The 23,425-nt window shown below is 39.2% G+C and overlaps 2 protein-coding genes across 2 annotated transcripts; both read right to left on the reverse strand.

Moving 5' to 3' along the window:
• Nucleotides 1-611: 611 nt before the first annotated feature.
• Nucleotides 612-8,133, reverse strand: LOC115824729 (adseverin-like). The gene is made up of 16 exons (XM_030788486.1): nt 7,941-8,133; nt 6,723-6,877; nt 6,028-6,189; nt 5,463-5,612; nt 4,940-5,032; nt 4,632-4,764; nt 4,194-4,282; nt 3,787-4,002; nt 3,511-3,644; nt 3,204-3,294; nt 2,419-2,589; nt 1,957-2,134; nt 1,591-1,712; nt 1,165-1,242; nt 878-938; nt 612-745 (listed from the first exon to the last, which is right to left on the reverse strand). Exons 1-16 carry the CDS (start codon nt 8,131-8,133, stop codon nt 612-614), a joined length of 2,160 nt encoding a protein of 719 aa, XP_030644346.1.
• A 4,196-nt stretch (nt 8,134-12,329) lies between these two features.
• Nucleotides 12,330-21,522, reverse strand: LOC115824665 (adseverin-like). Its single transcript, XM_030788421.1, has 16 exons — nt 21,312-21,522; nt 19,590-19,744; nt 18,909-19,070; nt 17,847-17,996; nt 17,264-17,356; nt 16,956-17,088; nt 16,440-16,528; nt 16,034-16,249; nt 15,758-15,891; nt 15,465-15,555; nt 14,415-14,585; nt 14,109-14,286; nt 13,734-13,855; nt 13,272-13,349; nt 12,998-13,058; nt 12,330-12,502 (listed from the first exon to the last, which is right to left on the reverse strand). The coding sequence occupies exons 1-16, from the start codon at nt 21,502-21,504 to the stop codon at nt 12,330-12,332; spliced, it is 2,199 nt and encodes a 732-aa protein (XP_030644281.1). The 5' UTR covers nt 21,505-21,522.
• Between the last annotated feature and the right edge of the window lie 1,903 nt (nt 21,523-23,425).

The raw sequence follows: 23,425 nt of genomic DNA on the forward strand, positions 1-23,425 counted from the left end.
AATGGTCTCAGTGTGGTGATCATTGGGTTTTCTTGATCCTTTCATCATGTTTGTCCTAAGATACTGCTATAATTAAGTGAAATTCTATTAATGTGGGCACGGTATGACCATAGGCTGATTTTTTATACACACTAAGAGGGCATACAAGACTTTTAAGGTGAACAGATTGTGCTGATGGCCCAGCTCTTAATAAAATATTCATTTTAAAAGGGAAATTAAAAAATAAATAAATAAACCATAGGGACTATGGAGCAAAATAAACTCGAGACAGGTGACTATGTCAGGTATTAATCACATCATAAATGTTTTTAATAATCACATTGAGTATATACAATACCATTTAAATTCAGTTCATTATGTCACCATAGTGTAACATGGTTTAGTGTGTGGATCTGGAGCTAAACTACACATGTAAAAGCAGTAATTGTTTGCACACATCATAAAAATATTAAACTAAAAATAGCGCCAACGAAATGCCTTTTGCAGTTTTCAAGAATACTTGCTGGTTGTGTCTGTTCTCTCTGGTACCTTTTCTGATTCTAGCTCTGTCGGTTTTTTTGTGGCTCAGTTCGTTTAGATTGTAGCAGTTAGTGATAGTTCTGGTCATAACATCAGGGTTCCCAGCGAGAATGGTCCCACGCCAGGAACCACCCAGTAAAGTTTGGGGGTTCATTCCCCTGCTTGACTATCACCACAGGGGTTCTTTTGTCCCGCCCAGACGGATCCGTTTCTATATATGTCATAGCTGTAGAGAGTAAAACAGTTTAGTGAGATTTTTTACACACTGTCTACTTTAGTCTCTAGTCACTTTACTTGTCACATATTTTGTCTAAATATTGACGATGTAGGTAAATGAGGGTAAACAGAAAATCATTACCAGCTTTTAGAGATTCTGTTTTTTCCACATCATTAGCATCTTTTCCAATCCAGATAAACACCTGAAAATAAAAGGCAGACTCCAGTTATGTTGGCACGCTCCCCAGCTACACAGTGGATAAATGAAGTAAATGCATCCTTCAATGATTTCTTCCTTGAAGGATCTCTCATTTCAAGCTGCTACAGTCATTTATAGCTACTACATATTGCTTTCACCTTTTCAAAAAACGCGGAATGGTTTGTATCACAGTCGAGAGAGGGAGAAAATAACACAGAAGTTCATCTCACCTGATCCCAGACATCTAAGAGCATGACATCGTCTTCTGCCAGGTCATCCTGGTTGAACTCTCCTGGCACCTCTTCAATCTGTAGGTAATGGGATAGAAATGAAAGAGTTTCTCATTCATTCCTCTGAACGTATCGCTCTAAATCCAACCATCGGCTCAGTCTTTCAAATGTCTTTCATTTCTTTACCTACACAGTGTTTGTTATTTTCAGATCCTCACTGAAATTCAACAGTAGCTCAAAATGAACCAAATGAAAATAATTGCTAGTCTTATGTGTTGTGATGTTAGTTCAACATAACAACATTTCTGGAATCATCTTAGGAAACCGAATAATGCTTTTTGCAACTATCTTATACAAATCACATGACACTTTTGAAGTTATCGGCAATCATATCCGTGCGTGTTTAAAAATTGAGTGGATACTCACAATGAACCTGCCTGTTTTGTTGGAACATGCAAAAAGTCTAGGAGGATGAGTAATGACTTTACTCTCCAGTGTACTTGATGTCTGGTAGTCTGTCTTTCCACCCAATGCTGCCCAAAAATCAGCTACAAATGACACAACAAACAATCATTAGGTGACCTTCAGGCATCAGGTTGCTAGAGTAAGGCTGCAATTGTTTGGATGTCGTTCATGTCAATCACTGATTTATAGATAAGAGGGACTGTATTTAGTTAGAGTGCAATATTAGTGATTCAGCTCTGTTCAGAGTATTAGAGTGTACTGAACCTGAGTCTTTGCTGGCAGAGTTAAATTGAATGTCTCTTGGTTCAGTTACAGATGTACTCTTACCTGGTTCTTGTCCCTCCACAATATGTTTAGCTTCACAATTCAGAACCTCACTCATGTACTTTGCTCCTTTCTCCTCTTCCTCATTGGCACCTTTCCCCACCCACAAATACCCACCCCCATGGGGCAGCTTCAGCAGGTAGGCATCATTAGAGTTCAAGCAGGAAGCTTTGGTGTCAACCTAGTCGATTGCATATGTGCATACACACCCACACACACACACACATATACACACACGCACACACACAATTGATGTAAAACATGAAATCCACATTCCTCCACGTTGTAAGACTCAATACTTTTCAGTAACCAGAAGGTATTGAAACATATAGAAAGGGCAGGCCTGAAGTTACATGAGTAGCTACATAATGTTTTTGATGGAGTTGCATATGTTTGCATGCGTGTCTGTGTATGCTCGTGTTTGTGGTCCAGCAGGTCGTTTCAAGCCTTAGCTGTAGTTCTCACCTCAGCGATGCGTGTGATGGTGTCCAAGTTCCTACGAACTTGAAAGAGGCGTGTAGGGGATGCGGGTGCCTGCCCACCTTTCCTTGATGTCCCATTTTTATATATAATAAGAGGTTTGTCTTTGAAGAGACTCAGGAAATGAGCAGGTTCCTTCCCCTGGGTTACTCTCACCTGAACATTGAAGACAGTTTAGTGTAAAATATGAGACAAATAGAACATGTGGCTTGATAGAAGATTTAATCTTATTGAATTTGCTGATGTTCATGAATATGAATCACATATAAACAGTCCACCTTCTGGGGATTTAGAGGGAATACAAGCTTATGCACCAGTCCTAAACATGTCTCAGTTTTGCTAATCAAGCTCCAAAGCAACGTCTGTTTGTGAATATAAAACGTGTTGGATTAGATTAGAACTGGCCCTCAATGAAAGGGTTGTCATCCCAAAATGCATTTCAGCTCAGGTATTGTTCACGAACAACAATAATAATTTGTGGTGGAAGTTGACTGTAGCTTTAGCCAGGGGGCTGCCTTCTTCCTGGGAATACCATTTTACTGGGTAATTAACTGTAAAACAGCCGAGTTATGCCCTGCTGAGCTGTCCCTCACTGAGTGCCAAAATCAATCAGAGCTTTTTAGTGCTGTAATCAGTCTTTGTACCAGTAAAACACAGAAAGTAGTCTCTTCAGACTTGACAAGGGAATGCAGTCCAGCAGTGCTCTCTCTCTCTCTCTCTCTCTCTCAAACAAACAAACAAACAAACAAACAAACAAACAGCCATATCACCTGAACAGCTTTTCCACCAATTGAGCGATCCAGTTGCACCGTGAGAAAGGCTGAAGCTGTCACCTCATCTAAAGTGCTGCTGGAACCCTGCCTGGACATGGGAGTGAAAGGTTTACGCTCTACTCTGTTAACAATTTCGTTAAAATATTACAATTGCAGCAAGATATTTTCCAATGACCTAGTATGAGAAGGTTACGACAGTTTATTAAGAGAGTTTATTTAAAACAGTTTATTAAGTTTGTGCTAAAAATTTAAAAAGGCCCACTGGTCAAAACAACACTTATATGTTGCAGAAAAAAGGTCTCACCACGTGTAAATGATTTTTCCCTTTCTGTATGTGTATAAAATGAGATAGCAATCTCCACCGTAGAACTGGCCGTATGTGTTAGGGTCTACTGGGACTTTGGTTTCTCCTTTAGCACCACACTCCACTCTCCAAATCTGAAATACAGATCAGTCAGTTTACACTTGACCTTAGGTGAAGCTTATTCAGAAAGTTTAATGGGGTGATTCCACATTTATAAGCTTTATTTGTGTATCGCCAGCGCTACACACACACAGCTACACACACAGTACATGTTACCTGCATATCCCCAGAACCATCGTCCACCATGTTATATTGGGCAGCCATGTGCTGAGACTCATGCAGTTTGGTGGCATCAAAGGGGACCTGCTGGATTTTGGCGATCCTCTCTGTGACGTAGACCCTGCCAAGGCCCTCGCTCTGGTCCACGTCCTTCCAGTTCTGAAAGAACTGTTTGAAGATTGGTGTCTCTCCACCCTCTGGAAGAACCTGGACCTGTTTAGTGAGTGGTAATGAAAGTTTCAGTTATGTTACATTTTGACTTGATCTTTTTTCCCCCTGAAATTACTATACATTTTTCTAACTTTGAAGATGTTGAAATAAGTTGTTTTCTATTTTTTTTTTTTAAATTTCATTTATCTTTCCAGATGGTTCCATTAATGATGCGGTTGATAGTGTACATGAACCTGAGTGTTTGGCACATAGCCCATCTGCTTTATGAAACTCTCTGCTGTCTTCATGGCTTCCTTCCTCTCGTTGGGATTTGCATTGCGGCCTTGATCGATGAATAATGGAGACATGCAGTATGAAATTGATGGCACAGAGTGGTTTGTACAAATGGCCCTCCAGCATACATTGTCAATGAGAGTCATAAACACCACTGATTGTTCACTGCATTGAACTCAGAGACAGATTACACTAATTGTAAAGGAAGAATTAAGGAATTAAGGATATTTGCCTGTCTGTTTGAAAATGTTAATGTTATTTATACACACAAAAGCATCAATGGCTTGTGATTGCGAGGGTGTATTTTGCTCAGTGGATTGTGTGACATGAGAAAAATAGCGCATTTGAGATGTATGAGTGGGATATGAGTTATACATTGAGTTATACATGAGTTGTACCTTTCCAGACAAAGATCATCTTGTTTTTGCCGTGGTCCAGGATGAAACATTCATCTGAGAGCAGCTGGCTTTGAGAAAAGGGATTCTCTTCAGACACCAGAGTCACCTGCATTTCACCAGTAGCATCAGACACCTGCAAACACAAGAGACAATGTTTGGTTGTTTTGTTTGTTTTGTGTTTAGCTCATTGAACAAATATGTCTGTCACTTGTGAATACATGTTTGCTCTTGCCCTTATATGCTTGTCTGTGCACATAGGTATGAATGTTATTTAAGTGCTTTTGCATGTTACACAAGTCTTATATTACCATGTAAAGTTTGGCCATTTTCCTGTTTGACATATCTGCCACCGCATCATCATTGTCATCACCTTCTGGCAGGTCTGGTTTGTCTCCAAGAACCTGTGACAAGATACAAAGTCATTTTCACACAGATAAAGCTGCAAAATACAACAGAGAAAGCAAAACCTAGCAAACACCAGAAAAGCAAGAATGCTTTAACCTGAAGCTGTCTGGTTTTTTTTTTTCACAGGAGTTCCACTGAATTCATCATCATCCCTGATCTTTGTTTAGATGCTGGTTAACAGGAAAATGAAAATACAATATGGACTGAGCAGAACACAGAAAAGTTCAAATCAGTGCGTGACAGGGTGGGTACTGGTTAAACCTGAAACTGTCAGTGGTTTAACATATGATGGTTGTACATTAAATTCCAAAGAGACTAAAGTAATCAACTAGGTTTCCTTTTTTAAAAAGATTTACATTGAATGTACTTTTAAGACATCTAGTGTTTCCTTTAGAACTTAAGAAACAGGACGATATAATTTGTCACCTTGATCAGTTCATCTGGTTCGTCCCCTTCATCAGCAATGACCAGCTGAGCCCTCCCTTTTCTCTCGTTGTCACGGATACCAGTTGCCACCTGAGCAGCTTTCAACCTCTCAAACTTATTACATGTGGAGCCACACCATTGGTAGATGACCTGAAAATGAAAAAATTCAATGCTCCACTATCTTGTGTAAACTTGTGAAATGTTGAACGACTATTACACGCCAATGTAAACTGAGTTTCTCTGCGTGGGTATGTGGGTGTGTATGTGTGTGGAGGACATAGAAAAATAAATTCCACTAATTCTGTATACAGTCCAGACATACTTATGTATGGGAGTACATTCTGTCAGACTGCCTATTTCATTCATTTAATTGATTAATTCAGTTTATTTGGTTTCAAAGTCTTTTTACTTTTAAATATCTTACTGGGGAGACAGTTGTACCCCAATAGAAACTGCATTTGTATATTTCAGTATTTGTGTAAAATGACTGACATCTGTTTTTGTCTTCTGAGGTCAGTGTTTTGAAGGAAAACATTAAGATCAGAACATTAGAATCTGGCCTTACTGCGCCCAGGTCCACAATGAAACAGTCGCCTTTGTTGAAGCTGGACCAGTCCAGAGGCACTTCTGTTGCCCTGACGACACGTCGACCTTTGATGTGGAAAAGTCTTTTGGCTGTGAGGTCGTTGGGGACCACGTGCTGCAATCCTGATGCCACGCCCCCTGACTGAGGAGATAAAGAAAACATAACGTGCATTTCTTCACCTCCTCTACCGTTTTTCTACTGTTTTACTTTTTTAATCTTATGAATCACTCCCCTTTGTTGTCAAAAATAAGGTTGCATGGAATTTCACTGGATCGGAACATGTACATTGAAGAGCTATAGAACATCCAGAGAGAAAGCTAAAGTCCCATTGCTCATGTCAGATAACGAAATAGAAGCGAAGAAACTGCTCCTAAATTTACATAATGGAACAGTTCTGAAAGAAAGTTTAAATCTATTAAACCAACCATCATTTACATAATAAAATGTCACAACAACTGTAATCAGTGTCCACTGTTTCATGTCTATGATTAAACCTCTTCAAATGATATTGAATGAACTACCAATATTGAATTGACTAAACTAATGTCATATGCCTTGCTTTGACTTTTCTGTGCATTAGTAGCTTGTCAGAAATAGCACTATTGACTCCTGAAACAAAACAAAGCCCAATACACAGGGTCGTGGACTCAGAGACATTGAACAGAGATTCATACTTGGTATGTGATTCCTCCTTTGAAGTAACTGGTGAAGGTGGTGGACTCAAAGCCCTGCAGTTCCCGGTACTGGACGGGTTTTCCTCCCAAATAGTCATCCAGCTGAACTGTGAAGATAGCTGCAGCCATGCTCTCGTCCTGTGTACATTCCTTGCCTGCAGGTGGAGGTGTGTGAAAACACAATTATTCTACATGCACAATATCGTCCTGATTTCGATTTTCATAGTTCATGACCACACAGCGTGTTCACGTACTCACACATAGTTTATAGTCTTACAATCTCTCTCTGTCTCACACACACATTGCTATATGAATGAACTTCACTTGCCACCAGCAGTCAAAATCTTATATCGAATTTTATCATGACATTTTAATCTGAAAGGACGCACCTAAGTTGTTTTTTTTTCTCCTTTTACAGGATTTAAATGACATCTAAATTTCTACTGAAAAGGCCTGCTTTCTCGGGAATAGTCAAACGGATCACTTTGAGCTCAAATTGTTTTGGGGTTTTTTTTTTTGCCTTTTTTTTGTTCTCATTGATGCCAGTGACATTGGATCTGATGATTTGTGGCGCATTAGTATCGATGATCATATTTGTGGTGTCACGTTCACGTTTCTCATACATAAGTGGTATTACACATCAATTCAGTTACAGTTTTTCTCTTTAGAATGATCTGTTCCTGGGATATTTTCAGCCTTCCTTATCTTACACCTCATATACTTATGATCCCACAAATCATTTCCTTATCTCTGAATTTTGATCTTTATCAAAGGACTGCATATCCAGAATTGTTTTGGGTTTTTGTTGTTGTTGTTGTTGTTGTTGTTTGTTTGTTTGTTTTCTGTTTTTTTTTTTTTTTCAAAATTTTTCCAGATTTCTTTCAGAATACAAGTGGATGAGAAAGGATGTAGGTTTTAGAAACCGACATTCACTGAAGTAATTTTTTGAGGCCAAATTACTTCAAAGAGATTGTGCTGCGCACATGATATACAACAGGTACACTTTTGACATATGTGGTACTGCCAGCAAAATGGTAGAGAACTCACAATTCAAAATGAATAATTATACAAATAAATGAGTGAATACAGTACTTATTAATAAATAAAACTAGTACTGTTGCTCTAAAAGATGCAACACATCATTCAGGGCCAAACATCTGGATTCTCCAACACATCTTTCGGGTATTAGGTGAGAGATACAGGTATACTTTAACTTACCCAGCCAGTAATGAAGGTCGTAGGAGGAGAAATTCTTCCTTTTGATGGTGTGGAGCACCAGGTAAGCATCCCCCACATAGAAACTGCCATGTAAATTCTCAGTTACTGGGACCAGATCCATTTTCTCAATCCTCCAGACCTGGAGACCATCATTCTTACCTGCCTGCTCAAACTGTTTGTGGTAAAGAACCATGGTTTTGCCTTGAGGTTTGGAGTTGAAGTGTGCTGAAAAGAAACCAGGCTGTGAGTGACACACAGTGCAGCTCTGCTGTCTGTCAGGAGTGAATCAGAGGCAGCAGTGTGCAGCAGTCTTATCACATTCACCTGAACTATAGTAAAGGTAGTGCAGGGTGAGGAGGAGTATAAGAAGGTATGAAATGATACTGCAAAAACCCTCCTCTTTTCTCATCACTTCCTGTCTTTATCGCTCTTACCTAGCAACCAAACTAAATAACAAAACACACACACATACTCACACACACACACAAACATATATACTATGTGTGTGTGTGAGTGTGTGTGTGTGTATATATATATGTATAATGCACAAATTTTATATATAAAGTTAATTTGTTTTTCATTTCATTTTCCAAATTTAAAGATAATCATTGATATTGACACAAAAGTACATTCATGAAAGTCCCATGTTTAACCAATCAATATCATTTTCAAACTGGAATGTCTCGTTCAAGCAACCATTTCTGATTTTATCACAGCTAAGTAATGGAGAAGTAAAGTGGAAAGTATTGTACAAAGCATAGCATAAAGTGACGCAGCCAGTTCTCTCTCAACTTTTACCTCTGTGCTTGTATTACCAATGCAGCAAAGGTATTGTAACCATCTACAGGGGTTAATGGGTTTAAAAAACCTTCGCCCATTGAAAGAATATTGGCTACTGGAGACAATGTTTGTGTGTGTGCGTGTTTGCTATTTATCCATGGCTTTGTGTGCTTTGTGCGCTCGATGTTAAGTAAGTAGTTGTTATAAACAGAGATGCAGTCGACCCCAAAAACGATCACCAATCTTTCACAATCTTTCACAAATACTGATTTATCACCATTGGTGCTCTCTGATAATACGGAAACATCCATTTTTTGTTTTTTGGGTTTTTTTTGTTGAAAAACTGTAAATCACATATAGTCAGAATTGAAACTGAAAGGAGGCAGAAAATAAAATCATGCAAGTGAAGTGAAAGCACTTAAAATTCTATTCAGTTTAGAGCCCCATTTCTAACCGTATACAAAGTTCATTTAAGTTTATTCTTCATAGTGTCACTTTGATTCTGTTCTGTGATCACTAATGCAACCCAATCCATCTGTATTAAAGAAATCCTGTTGTTTTGGCCTTCACCTCTTACTTACAACCTTACTTACAATCGCATTGCTTGGTATGAAGAACAATAGGACCTCAGCCCTTGGCTTTCTCTTTTATTACTTTGTAACTTATTGTGCTCTGATAGTAAACAATTTTTACAGTACACAGAGGCCTTTGGAAGAGCACAACACGTTTGTACTTTGGAATATATACTACCATTCAGTAACAATGTTTAAATTGTCCTGATAGCAGATTAAACCAATTAAATGAGACATTAGCTTATTTCACCAAGTGGAATTCCTCAAGTGCTTTGTTGTAGATGTGCCCTCCACGCATTTATCAGTATCTTCAGGGCGAAAGATAACAGCCTCTACGTTAGTAACTTACTGACAATGATCGTTCGTCAGTAATTCCCGCTTCCTTACGGTAATCATGTGGATCAGTTTTACAGTAAATAAGTCAATAACCAGGTGTCTGATAAAACATACTTAATAATCCTCTGCATTTTATCTCTAGTGTCAGTTGACTAGAATCAGTGAGAGTCAATAGCAGAAGTGGACTTTTAGAAGGACCCACTAAAATCAAAAAAAGTCAAAGTCTAAGAACCACAGCCTTTAACCCTCAAGTCGAAAGGTAACAATATTTACGCAAGTGCCTTATTTTTAATCATCACTCATGAGATGCACTGATCTCTTTACAGTGATAAGGAGGAGCCAGTATTCACTTGTGTCATGCTGGAGATCAGCCAATGACTGGGTAGCTTGGTGTCTGATAAATTAAAGGATGCTTAGTGACACAGAGGTGGGCAGGTCTCTGTGCATTTCCTACCTCCCTCATCCCTGTATCCCTGTGAGGCTGGTAACTCTTGTTTTCTTTCCTTTAAAGCTCAGTTATCGGAATCCCATTTGCTAACATTTGTCACTGAAGGCATTATGTTGATTTTCAAATGCTAAGAAGCGTATAGAGAGAGGCCATTTGGGTTTATTTATTTGAGGTTATTTATTTGACAGTTGTAGATGATATACCAACACTCTGAATGAAAATATTGACTTTATTCCTCTTCACTCGTAACCTTAGTAATTCCGACGCACACTTCTGTTATGATTAATAAAATTCCATTCATACTTCATCATCCGTTTTTACATCCAAGATCACAGCAACGTGTAAGCAGCTCTGTGAAACTTGGATTGAGCTAGTACTCATTAAACTGTGAACTCATGAGACGACATAGTGTCACAGAGAAAACCGTTCCAGTACAGCTCAGCATTAAACTATACTTTCACCAGCTGTCTCTGACCCAGATTCCAGGAACATGAATCAAACTACATGAAAACATCCAGGTAATGCTTACTTTTCAATATTACAGCAAATGAACATACAAAAATAATCCCACCATTTTTAATGTCATTGAAGAGATGACAGCACTGGGCTGAAGAACTGACACCTTTATTGATTTACAGACTCACATGCAGAAGATAACACACACAATTCACACGCCAACACCAGAGGAGCAGATGTAGGAATATTCAGTGTTAAGGCTATGTGTGTCTTTGATAGGTGACACAGTTGCATAGTGCTGTTCAGGAAATCTGTGATGTGTAATCAGGAAAGTGCAGAAGTCTTTCTGTTTGCCTCCAAAACTTGTTTGAGTTGAGTTCATTCATTCAGTCACTCTTATTATTTGAAGACAGCCATTTTTTGCTTACAAGCAATCTTCATTTGAATTTCAGATTAACTGAATTTAACTGAATTGGATTGGTTGGCATTGGTGGACATCATTCAACGCTGACACACCTCTCCACTCATTCAACAGCTGCTGAAGCTTCTTAGAAGAGTGAATGAGTTTCAGAGGCTAGTTGCACAGAAGGCACCCCAGATATACTGAAACAGGCTTGTCTATCTTAAAAAAAATCACAGTACATAAACAATGGATCAATAAAAACCGTACAAGACTCAAATTTACAGCTGACACGATTAAAAATAAGGCAAGTCATTGTGTTCTAGGTTCCTGCAAAGTAAACAGTTGGAGACCGGTTGGTTCTTTAGTAACTAAACAGTTTCTCTTCTCCTTATCAGCACCAGCACAGTGATCCCTCTACTGCATTCCATGCTGTTAAAGTCTTAGAGCCACGAGAAAACTATTTCACACATTATGACAACAATGCATAGAATATTTGACTCGCATTTATGGCATGAAATGTTTACAACTATCTGAATGTAAAAAAAAAAAATTATAATCATAAAAACGGAACATACATTTCTGCCAAATAGTTGATGAAATAATCTCTGGAAACATAACAATTCTGCCATCATGTGGTACCTAGATGAATAACTACTACACTGTTTAGAGTTAGCCAAGTGAATAATCTGGACACGTTGGTATCTTCAGATAGGTTATCTTGTTTGACATGAAACTCATGTCCATTCATTTATAAGGCTGCTGGTTTCTGTACTGACCTGTCCTTTAAATGCCGTTTCTGATATCTTGATTACGTTTCTCACAGGATTTCGCACGAATAAAGTGAAACTGCGTTGTTCGAAAGGTTATCCTGAGGTCGCTATTGATGCAAACATAAAAATGTCTCATGAACAAAGCACACACAGTATGGGAGCTTCTTTTTCAAGTTTATTAAGAAAGAATGTGGCACCGTTTTCAAATAAGCGCATTGTTTTCGTAACAGTCTTGTGCTTAATTAAAAGAAAAAGAAAAACCATAACAAACGGAAGATGAAAAATGTTGACTGTAGAGGATATTATGTAAAACAAAACTGCAACATGGTATTTTGCCCCCTTTTGTTTTTTAAAATCATAACATATGTCATATTATATCCCGACACAAAAGTACGCTGCATTGCTTGCACACCTCGTTATGACACCCGGCTGACTGTAAACTTGACACCGCTCCTGTACGAGTTTAATTAACTGTATGGACTGCTTGCCTGAACAACACTTGTTTTCACACATCATAAAACCACAAGAGCTCGCTTTTGAAAAGTAGCAAACGCTAAAAGTATTTTACATTTCCTCCAAAATACTAACTGTTTACAACTTTCCTTTTCCACACCCCTTCTGATCTTAGACAACGGTCAGCGACTTCATAGTCCCGGCCACGGCATCAGTATCCCAGCGGGAGGCGTCCCAACCCAGGAACCATCCTGTAAAGGTGGGTGGTTCATGCCCCTGCTTGACGATCACTACTGGCGTCCCCTTGTCCCGTCCAGACGGATCCGTTTCTATGTACGTCTTAGCTGCGAAAGGACAAACATTTCAATGAGAGTTTTTCCCCCCTAACATATTTTCCTTTTCTTTTCTCTTTGCGTGGGCTCGTATTTACAAACATATAAGCCGTACTCTAAACTCTGTCACGTCACAGCTAATCTCTCGCTTTGCCCACAGTTTATCTTTGAACTCGTCGTCTCGCTTTTGCGACAACTTCTTAGAAGTTTGCATGCTTAATCTTTGTATGTTTTAAAACTCATTCCACATCTTTCAGTATCGCATGCTTTAGTCAACACATAAATAATTATAGCATTTTTCAAGCGGAGATGTTTGGCGTTAAGTTGTCAGTGATGTGCTTAATGCACATTTAATGGCTGTCTGCACTGGTGGTAATGTTATTGACAGATTCTTTTGACATGCATATTGATGATAGCTATGAAACCCTCTCTCAGGCCCATTAGTGGAATAAACAAACAAGAATGAACATAAAAGAGAAAGATGTTTACCAAAGTTGTGTTACATACCAGATTTAACTGACTCAGTTCTCTCCACCTCGTTTGCATCTTTGCCAACCCAGATAAACACCTGAGGGTAAATTCAGATTCCAGTCATGTCAACAGAGTTTCCAGAAGTATAAGAGACATATTGTGAAATGAAAGTGAAAAAAAAAAAAAAAAAAAGTTGGCCTCCTTTCATCGTCTCTTCTCTGAGTTCTGGCTAATTTAATTTTCAAAATACCATGGAATTGTTTGTAGCACAGTCGAGAGAAGGAGGGAATAACATAGAGGTTCATCTCACCTGATCCCAGACATCTAAGAGCATGACATCATCTTCTGCCAAGTCATCCTGGTTGAACTCTCCTGGCACCTCTTCAATCTACAGGTAATGGGATAGAAATGAAAGAGTTTCTCATTCATTCCTCTGAACTTATCGCTCTAAATCCAACCACATGGCTCAGTTTTTCAAATGGGCTGAATTTTTTTCACTTTTTAGTTTACTTGTGGTCCTCATTCAAAAGTAGCAGTAGTACTTAAATGGCCCATCAGTCCCAAGCTTCTATGCAAACACTGATTTTCAGACTGACTCGGTCTTATCCGTTGATTGCTCCTATGTTCGAGGGAAATTGCTCGAGTCCTTCTAGGAACTGAACTGTGGATTATACAGCATTCCTTTCTAGCTCATCGGGCACTTCTCCAGCTCTGTGAGTCACAGGTAAAAATATTACAACACTACTGTAAATGATGAGAACTGGATACTTACAATAAACCTGCCTGTTTTGTTGGAACATGCAAATAGTCTAGGAGGATGAGCAATGCTTTTACACTCCAGAGAATCTGATGTCTGGTAGTCTGTCTTTCCACCCAGTGCTGCCCAAAAATCAGCTACAAATGACACAACAAACAATCATTAGGTGACCTTCACTGGACAATCATTAGACATCAGGTTGCTGGACTAAGGCTGCCATTGTTTGGATGACATTCATGTCATTTATAGATAGTAGGGACTGTTGTATTTAGTTAGAGTGCAATATTAGTGATCCAGCTCTGTTCAGGGTATTAGAGTGTACTGAACCTGAGTCTTTGCTGGCAGAGTTAAATTGAATGTCTCTTGGTTCAGTTACAGATGTACTCTTACCTGGTTCTTGTCCCTCCACGATACGTTTGGCTTCACAATTCAGAACCTCACTCATGTACTTTGCTCCTTTCTCCTCTTCCTCACTGGCACCTTTCCCCACCCACAAATATCCACCCCCATGGGGCAGCTTCAGCAGGTAGGCATCATTAGAGTTCAAGCAGGAAGCTTTGGTGTCAACCTAGTGGATCACATACACACACATACACCCACACAAGTAAACATGGTGAGAACATGATGTGTGTGTGTATGTGTGTGTGCGTGTGTATGAATAGGTTGTTTGAATAGGATGTCAGCTGTAGTTCTCACCTCAGCGATGCGTGTGATGGTGTCCAAGTTCCTACGCACTTGGAAGAGGCGTGTAGAGGGTGGGGGAGCCTGCCCATCTTTCCTGGATGTCCCATTTTTATAAATAATCAGAGGTTTGTCTTTGAAGAGACTCAGCAAATGAGCAGGTTCCTTACCCTGGGTTACTCTCACCTGGACATTGTACACGGAATGAATACAAAGGACTAATATAACATGTATTTCCACAGTAGAAGATTTAACCTGATTTTATGTTCATGAATGTGAATCAGGTATATACAATGCACCTTCTGGAGAGTTATACTCTAAAGCTTGTGACAGAATCCTGAGCAAACATGCTTAATTTTGCTAATCAGGCTTTATAGGGCCCTCATAGAGTAGGAGGAAGTTCTCAGTAGTTTGCCCTTTCACTTAAAAGATTATCAACCTGACATTTAAACTTATCAGAGTGGTCCCTTTTCTTTTTTATGGCAGTCAAATGCACTATCAGGCACAACCACAGGATGGTTTTAGCTTACAGATATTCCAGTCGCCTCGCTGATTTTTAGTCAATGCAAATGCTGTGGTCTACATAACATGCCTGTGTTTATTTCAGTGCAAATGGACCTCAGGACAAATGGTATTAAGCTGAATATCCTGAATATTGCACAGGTAGGGAAGTGAAAAAGAGAGCACTCATGGCCAGTGTGCCAGTGAAATGAAGGGAGACAGGTCATACAAGTAGACATGATGTTTCAGTTCAGGTACTGTTCATGTTCAGCTCTCACAGCAATGTTGTGAGCCAGCAATTCACTGTAGCTTTAGCCTGGGGCTTGACGTCATCCTGGAAATCTATAGGTGTTGACAAGTTCAACGTCAAACAACTGTTGATTGCCCCCTCCCTTAACGAAAAGTGTCATAGAACTGACTTCTCTGGTAGTGCAACCTCTCTGAGAATAAATGGAATAATTTTTTCAGGAACAGACGAGGGCTCGTGCAGTGTAACCCAACAGATAGTCAACATTTCTCTCTCTCTCTCTCTCTCTCTCTCTCTCTTTCAAATATCCATATTACCTGAACAGCTTTTCCATTGAGAGAGCGATCCAGTTCCACCGTGAGAAAGGCTGAAGCTGTCACTTCATCTAAAGTGCTGCTGGAACCCTGCCTGGACATGGGAGTGAAAGGTTTACTCTATAAACTATAGATACCCATAAACATTTAAAAGAATGTGCATCAAGATACCTGATAATGCACTTTAAGTTTTATAAGAGAGTGCTTAAACTGTATTACTGTTTCCAGAACATGAAAAGACATGTTGATGATGATTACCGTCAAAAAATTGTATTTTTTATGTGAAATGGTCTTACCAAGTGTAAATGATTTGTCCTTTTAAATATGTGTATAAAATGATATAGCAATCTCCACCGTAGAACTGGCCGTATGTGTTAGGGTCTACTGGGACTTTGGTTTCTCCTTTAGCACCACACTCCACTCTCCAAATCTGAAATACAGATCAGTCAGTTTATACTTGACCTTAGGTGAAGCTTATTCAGAAAGTTTAATGGGGTGATTCCACATTTATAAGCTTTATTTGTGTATCGTCAGCGCTACACACACACAGCTACACACACAGTACATGTTACCTGTGTGTCCCCAGAACCATTGTCCACCATGTTATATTGGGCAGCCATGTGCTGAGACTCATGCAGTTTGGTGGCATCAAAGGGGACCTGCTGGATTTTGGCGATCCTCTCTGTGACGTAGACCCTGCCAAGGCCCTCGCTCTGGTCCACATCCTTCCAGTTCTGGAAGAACTGTTTAAAGATTGGTGTCTCTCCACCCTCTGGAAGAACCTGGACCTGTTTAGTGAGTGGTAATGAAAGTTTCAGTTATGTTACATTTTGACTTGACCTTTCCTTCCCCCTGAAATTACTATACATTTTTCTAACTTTGAAAATGTTGAAATAAGTTGTTTTCTATTTTTTTTTTAAATTTCATTTATCTTTCCTGATGGTTCCGTTAATGATGCGGTTGATAATGTATATGAACCTGAGTGTTTGGCGCATAGCCCATCTGCTTTATGAAACTCTCTGCTGTCTTCATGGCTTCCTTCCTCTCGTTGGGATTTGCATTGCGGCCTTGATCGATGAATAATGGAGACATGCAGTATGAAATTGATGGCACAGAGTGGTTTGCACAAATGACCCTCCAGCATACATTGTCAATGAGAGTCATAAACACCACTGATTGTTCACTTTATTGAACTTAGAGACAGATGTGTGAATTAATGATATTTGTCCATTTTAATGGGTCAATGTTATTAGAACATATGAAAACCATTAATGGTTTGTGAATGGCCAGTGCATTTGTAATGTAACCTTCGCTGATCAGGTTACTGTTTTTATGTGCTAAAAAAATTGTATTTGCTAAAATAAGGTCTCTGTGTTGTGTTTTTTTTTGTTCTACAGATGGACTCAATGCAAAATTGATGCATATGAGATGTGTGAGCGAGATATGAATCAGGCAGTGCAGTGGGTGTCGCAGTTAACATGGAAATGCATGTACCTTTCCAGACAAAGATCATCTTGTTTTTGCCGTGGTCCAGGATGAAACATTCATCTGAGAGCAGCTGGCTTTGAGAAAAGGGATTCTCTTCAGACACCAGAGTTACCTGCATTTCACCAGTAACATCAGACACCTGCAAACACAAGAAACAATGTTTGGTTGTTTTGTTTGTTTTGTGTTTAGCTAATTGGATGAATATGTCTGTCACTTGTGAATACATGTTTGCTCTTGCCCTTATATGCTTGTCTGTGCGCCTCGGTATGAATGTTATTTAAGTGCTTTTGCATGTTACACTAGTCTTATATTACCATGTAAAGTTTGGCCATTTTCCTGTTTGACATATCTGCCACTGCATCATCATTGTCATCACCTTCTGGCAGGTCTGGTTTGTCTCCAAGAACCTGTGACAACAGAGAAAGCAAAACCTAGCAAACACCAGAAAAGCAAGAATGCTTTAACCTGAAGCTGTCTGGTTTTTTTTTTTCACAGGAGTTCCACTGAATTCATCATCATCCCTGATCTTTGTTTAGATGCTGGTTTACACGAAAATGAAAATACAATATGGACTGAGCAGAACACAGAAAAGTTCAAACAGAAGTAAAAGTGAAAACAGACAATATAAAAATGTATGTGGTTCTGTTCTAAGTCAAATTTAAAGAGCAAAAAATAGAAACATCCGATCTGCCGCCTGACAGGATGAACACTGCTTAAACCTGAAACTTTCAGTGGTTTAACATACGGTGGTTGGGGCCAGAAGCTAAAATTGAAAAAGATTAATTTAGCCAACGTGGTTTCCTTTTCTAAAAGAGTTACATCCGTAGTTCGTTACTTTCAGAATTTAGCAAACAGTTTGTCATCCTTGCTCCTTGACTGGGTGTTGTGATTATTTACCTCTGTCATGGTTGATGGTTCACTCCCTTCCTCCACAACAACCACCTGAGCCCTGCCATTTCTCTCGTTGTCACGGATACCTGTTGCCACCTGAGCGGCCTTCAGCCTTTCAAACTTGTTGCACTTGGAGCCACACCATTGGTAGATGACCTGAAAATGACAACATTTAAAGGTCCATTATCTTATACAAACTCATAAAACCCCGAGATGTCTGAAACACACTGATCTGAATTGAGTTTTCACTGTCAACAGTAGGTACTGAATAATCTAACAACATGGGCTGTATTCAGCCAAAGGGAATTCCGCACTGATAAAAAACTACGATACTGAACACTATTTTGTCAGTTAACCTGAAGTCAGCCTTCTCAGATGAAACGGTCTTTCTCCATTAACATTTTCTTATTGAGCAAACAGTAGTTTGCTTTGCATAAACACTCTTGCTGTCCTCATGTTTTATATCTAAAATGAATAACTATTGCAGAGTATATAACTCCGATAACGCTGTTTTGAAATACAACTTTGTCCGAGCAAGACCTCTAGCAAGGCCGACACTTTTTCCTTGACTGTACAACACGCTATTGTTTACTTTTGCATTTGTGCTGTAGTCGTGCTTCATTGAATACTGTAGTTTACTTAGATGGTTATATTTACATTTGCTGTTGCTACAGAGTAGATTGAATTTCACTTGTGCCCACTGTGCACACAGGATAGACAAGTTTAAGTTTGGGAATGCACACTGCGAGGCAATATATTCAATATATTCTGTCACTTCATTAACAAAATCAAAGAGCAATTTGTTGCTCATAATGATGTTAAATCTCACTAATTGTTTTTATTTCAGGATCATCTCATATATCCTGTTTTAATTACTGCTTGTAAACACATAACAATTATGATTTAAAAGGCTCCAAAGCACAGTGTGTTTTGAACATGTTTGGAAAAGCGATGTGCCCCAGTGAATGCAGCTTCCTAAACTCACTTTTGAGACATATTTTCTTTTCTGTTTTTTTTTTTTGTCCCATAAAGCTAAACATGAGAGTCTAGGTTAGAGTCTGGCCTTACTGCGCCCAGGTCCACAATGAAACAGTCGCCCTTGTTGAAGCTGGACCAGTCCAGTGGCACCTCTGTTGCCCTGACGACACGTCGACCTTTGATGTGGAAAAGTCTTCGGGCTGTGAGGTCATTGGTGACCACGTGATGGAATCCTGATGCCACGCCCCCTGACTGAGAGGGTAAAGAAAACAGACGATATTTTTCTTCTCTTCTACCTTTTTTTTCTCTGTTCTTCTTTTTTAAACCCATGAGTCATTCCCCTTTAATGCCAAACATAATATTGAAAGGACACTTAGACTTTATGAGTAACATCTTTCCACCAGATCAACACATGACAGTGACATGTGGAGGAATGGAAGATCCAGGGAGAAAGGGTGTTTCTGAGGGCTGAGTTTGAACCTCTTGACTACACCTCGTTCTGCTTAAAGGCAAACATGATGCTAAATTTACACAGTGGAACAGTTCTTAAGGAAAGTTTGTCTTTTCAACCAACTGTCCTGCGTGTCATTCCATAAAATGTAAAAAATAAAAAAACCTAAAACATCTGAAAAGATTTTTTCCACTACATGCAGATGGTGGTACTTTTCTGTGCATTAATAGCTTGTCAGAAATAGCACTTTGACTCCTGAAACAAAACAAAGCCCAATACACAGGGTCGTGGACTCAGAGACATTGAACAGAGATTCATACTTGGTATGTGATTCCTCCTTTGAAGTAACTGGTGAAGGTGGTGGACTCAAAGCCCTGCAGTTCCCGGAACTGGACGGGTTTTCCTCCCAAATAGTCATCCAGCTGAACCGTGAAGATAGCTGCAGCCGTGCTCTCGTCCTGTGTACATTCCTTGCCTGCAGGTGGAGGTGAGTGAAAACACAATTATTGTACGCATGAAAATGCCCTCTTGTGTATACGTGACCATTTTTTGTGAGGGATTTTTGTTGTGCTTTCATGGGTCTGCAACATGCTCACATTCTCACACATATTTGCGGGTGCGACCTGTTTTCACGCCATCACACCAGTTTGACCATTAACATGATTACTGAGCATTGTATTGTGTTGGACGCTGGCCAGAGAGGATGCTGCTGCTGCGGCGGTGACACTGTGGTTGTCTTACAGAGATAAACATGTCCGGTAATATGAGTGGTTATGGGTAGAAACCTAATAAGAGTTCAATTTTGTTGTTAGCTCCTTAATGACTCATAATGGAAGTGCTTTAGAGAGAGAGAGAGAGAGAGAGAGAGAGAGATAGAGAGCTGTGCTAAATGTTGCAGAGAAAATGAGTGTGTGTATTATGTCTTAAGTGTTATTGAGAAAGATGAAAATGGGGAGGAAGAGACACAGACACAGAAAGAGAAAAAGAGAAAGAAAGAGAAAGACAGAGGAGAGAAAGTGAGAAAGTGAATGGGAGTGAGTGTTTTTGCTGAGGTCTCTTATAAAGAAGCGAAGACGCGCAGTCACACAGAGAAGAGACTGTTGGCGAGTGTGATAAAGTTGTGGTTATGTAGCTGGTTCAGCATGAGTACCCACTATTCCATTTTTTGACTTTTGCATGAGAGTAAGCCTAAACTAGATCACGGACTGAGTTAAAAAGTTTACTGTCAGTTTGATTTTGTGATTCACCAGTAATGCAAACCCAAAAAACAAAGCACAAAAAATGGTTGATGTACTTTTTTATGACACCTTACCATAGTTCAGTGAGCGCTTAGTTCAAATGCAGGAGAACACGCACTTTAAATTATATTTTGTACTATATCCTTCAAGTGTGCGCTATATTATGGACTGGTATTTGATAATAATATTCGCTCTGTAAAGCATCGCCTGGAAACTTTCCACCTGAGTTAACTGGACTTTTTTTTTTTTTATTACCATACGAAATGGTTATTTTTAGTTAAATATATTTACATGTTTTATGGTGTGCCATTTAAGTAATGGTCTAGCAAAGACTCTGCCAAAAGTCCTGATATTTATGACTTTCCTTATCTGATAACTGCTCAGTGCAGGATGGTTATGCGAATCGTTTCCCTACTGTTCCTGTATCAGTCTACATGTAGAGATTTTTTCAAAGTGTGTGTTCAAATAAGTATTGGCCATATGTCATATTTATATACATATATCATAAGCATATGTTAAATATAGATAAATATATTCTTTGACATAGCAAGGATTGCTGTTAAAATTGTATAAAACTGCCCTAAAACCAAAATTCTTTTTAAAAGCTCAGTTGTCAGGATTTGGAAGACTGCGTACCACATCATGACAAATCAATGCTCCATGTACAGTTTGTACTAACAGGTGCCACACTGGAGACCACTGAACTTTTCCAGCACATCACTCAAGGGGAAGCCTGTGGCTACCCAGGCATCATAATACAGACTTCAGGTGCAAGGTTAGAGAAACAGACATTCTTGAACTTACCCAGCCAGTAATGCAGGTCGTAGTAAAAATGGTCCTTTTGCTTAACAGTGCGGAGAACCAGGTAAGCATCCCCCACGTAGAAGTTCCCATGTAGGTTCTCAGGTACCGGGACCAGCTCCATTTTCTCGATCCTCCAAATCTGGAGACCCCCAGCCTTGCCTGCCTGCTCAAACTGTTTATGATGGAGAACCATAGTTTTGCCGTGAGGTTTGGGATTGAAGTGCGTTGAAAGGAAACTGGGCTGTGAGGGAGGCACAGTGTAGCTCTGTTGTCTGACAGGAGTGAATCAATAGCAGCAGTGTGCAGTGCTCTTGACGCAGTGTAGGCTGAGGCGTAGTGTAAGTGGGTGTGTTCCGTTTTTTTCTCTGTTACTCTTTCTGTTTGTCTCTCTGTCTCTTCCTCCCAGCGCACGTATATGCGCGCGCACACACACAGGCACACACACACACAAGCACGCACGCACGCACGCACGCCACACGTACCCACACACACGCACACTCGCGCGCACACACACATACACACACAGAGCCCTATTTTAATCTAATCACCATTTATTGGTAATATAACCCAAATGCTGATTTTTATGGAATCAAATTGTAAAGTCCTGTTTATGTAACCATTTCTGCTTTCAACATACTTCATGGAAATGATGAAGGAAGCTAATGCACTAAGTGTGGCCTGTCATCTTCCAGCCAATTTTTGTTCTATTTACTTCTATCTGGGCTTATATTTCAAACACACATCAACTAATACAGACATCTGGAAAAGTAAAGATACACTGCTCTAAACATGGTTGAGTCCCATGGTTGAGTCCCAAAAAGTCCCTGTTTGTGAAGTAAATCACAGTCATACTGTAGGATACGCACAATGTCAATGATAGCCTTTTGGATTCAGAAAGAGATGGAAGACAGTAGTCATTGACTGTTTGATTAAAAATGTATACATTTCTTTTTATCTTTAAAGTTCAAATTATCTGGAAAAAATGTAACAAACATACTGTTTATACATTATACATGCTGTCTTAGAGTGCCACACATGGGGTCATGGCAGGGTCATTGTTTCTGGGAAAAAAGTTAATGCATATTCTTAGATTAATTGCCAATGGAGACAGTGTGTGTTTTTACCTTGTGCCCACATTCTGGGTCACCCTACAGCTAATAGCTTCACTGATGAAAGGATATATAAATAAAAATGATCTCTATCTGAAATCAAGAACTTATCAGAAAGTCAGAAAGTAATTATCTAGAAAGAGTGTTTCAGGTTCTTCTTTGGAAGTTATTTCACTACACAGAAAATATTTGTGTATGGGGGGCAGTTTCTCTATTTGTTATTTACTCAAATTCTAAGTTACCCAGAATGACTGTCCAGTTTTGTTAGTGAGGTCTTAATTTGGTAGTGAAGGACCGAAGAGAGACAAAACAAAAGCAATAAAACAACATAGCAACATACAGGTCTCTGGTGTTATGAGTACATCAAGAGTGAGTTTCAGGAAACAACAGTTTTGGCATAGCGTCTTCCTGAACACAATAACAACACCACTTTTCTTTCACACACAGCAAGCAGTGCATAGCTACACAAATGAAGATGTGTGAAAAACATCTATTTCTGAAATCAAAAACCTGTCAGAACCTATTTATCCGTCGAGAGCATTTTGGTTTTTCTCTGGAAAGTATCAGTTATAAATCTGTTATAAATGTTTGTTCTGCGAACAAGGCCGAAACACAAGTAGTATTCTTAGTGCTTAGTGTATTTCTGAGAGGGACGTTTCTATAAACATATCTAAGAATAAACTAGCATAAACAGCAATCAAGAAATCGCTCCATTGAGAATACTCAGTGCTTTAATTTGATAAGATTAAATTTAATTCACTACAGAGCTCATTCCAGTTATGTAATTTTGATACAGCTTTATTTGTGACCAAATGACTTTTCACTGTGGTAAAGTTACCAGGGATACATAATGTTTTCACCTTGGGAGAATATCAGTAACTATCTTGGGTTCTTGACTTGTTACTTTAAGAGTTTAAACTTCCTGAAACACAAAAAATTTTTATGACTCACAGGAAGTTTGCTAGACTAATTTATGGCCAGTCATGGCTTTTTTTTTTTTAATCA

The sequence above is a fragment of the Chanos chanos genome, chromosome 12, assembly GCF_902362185.1.
Source record: "Chanos chanos chromosome 12, fChaCha1.1, whole genome shotgun sequence".
In the NCBI taxonomy this organism is placed as follows: Eukaryota; Metazoa; Chordata; class Actinopteri; order Gonorynchiformes; family Chanidae; genus Chanos; species Chanos chanos.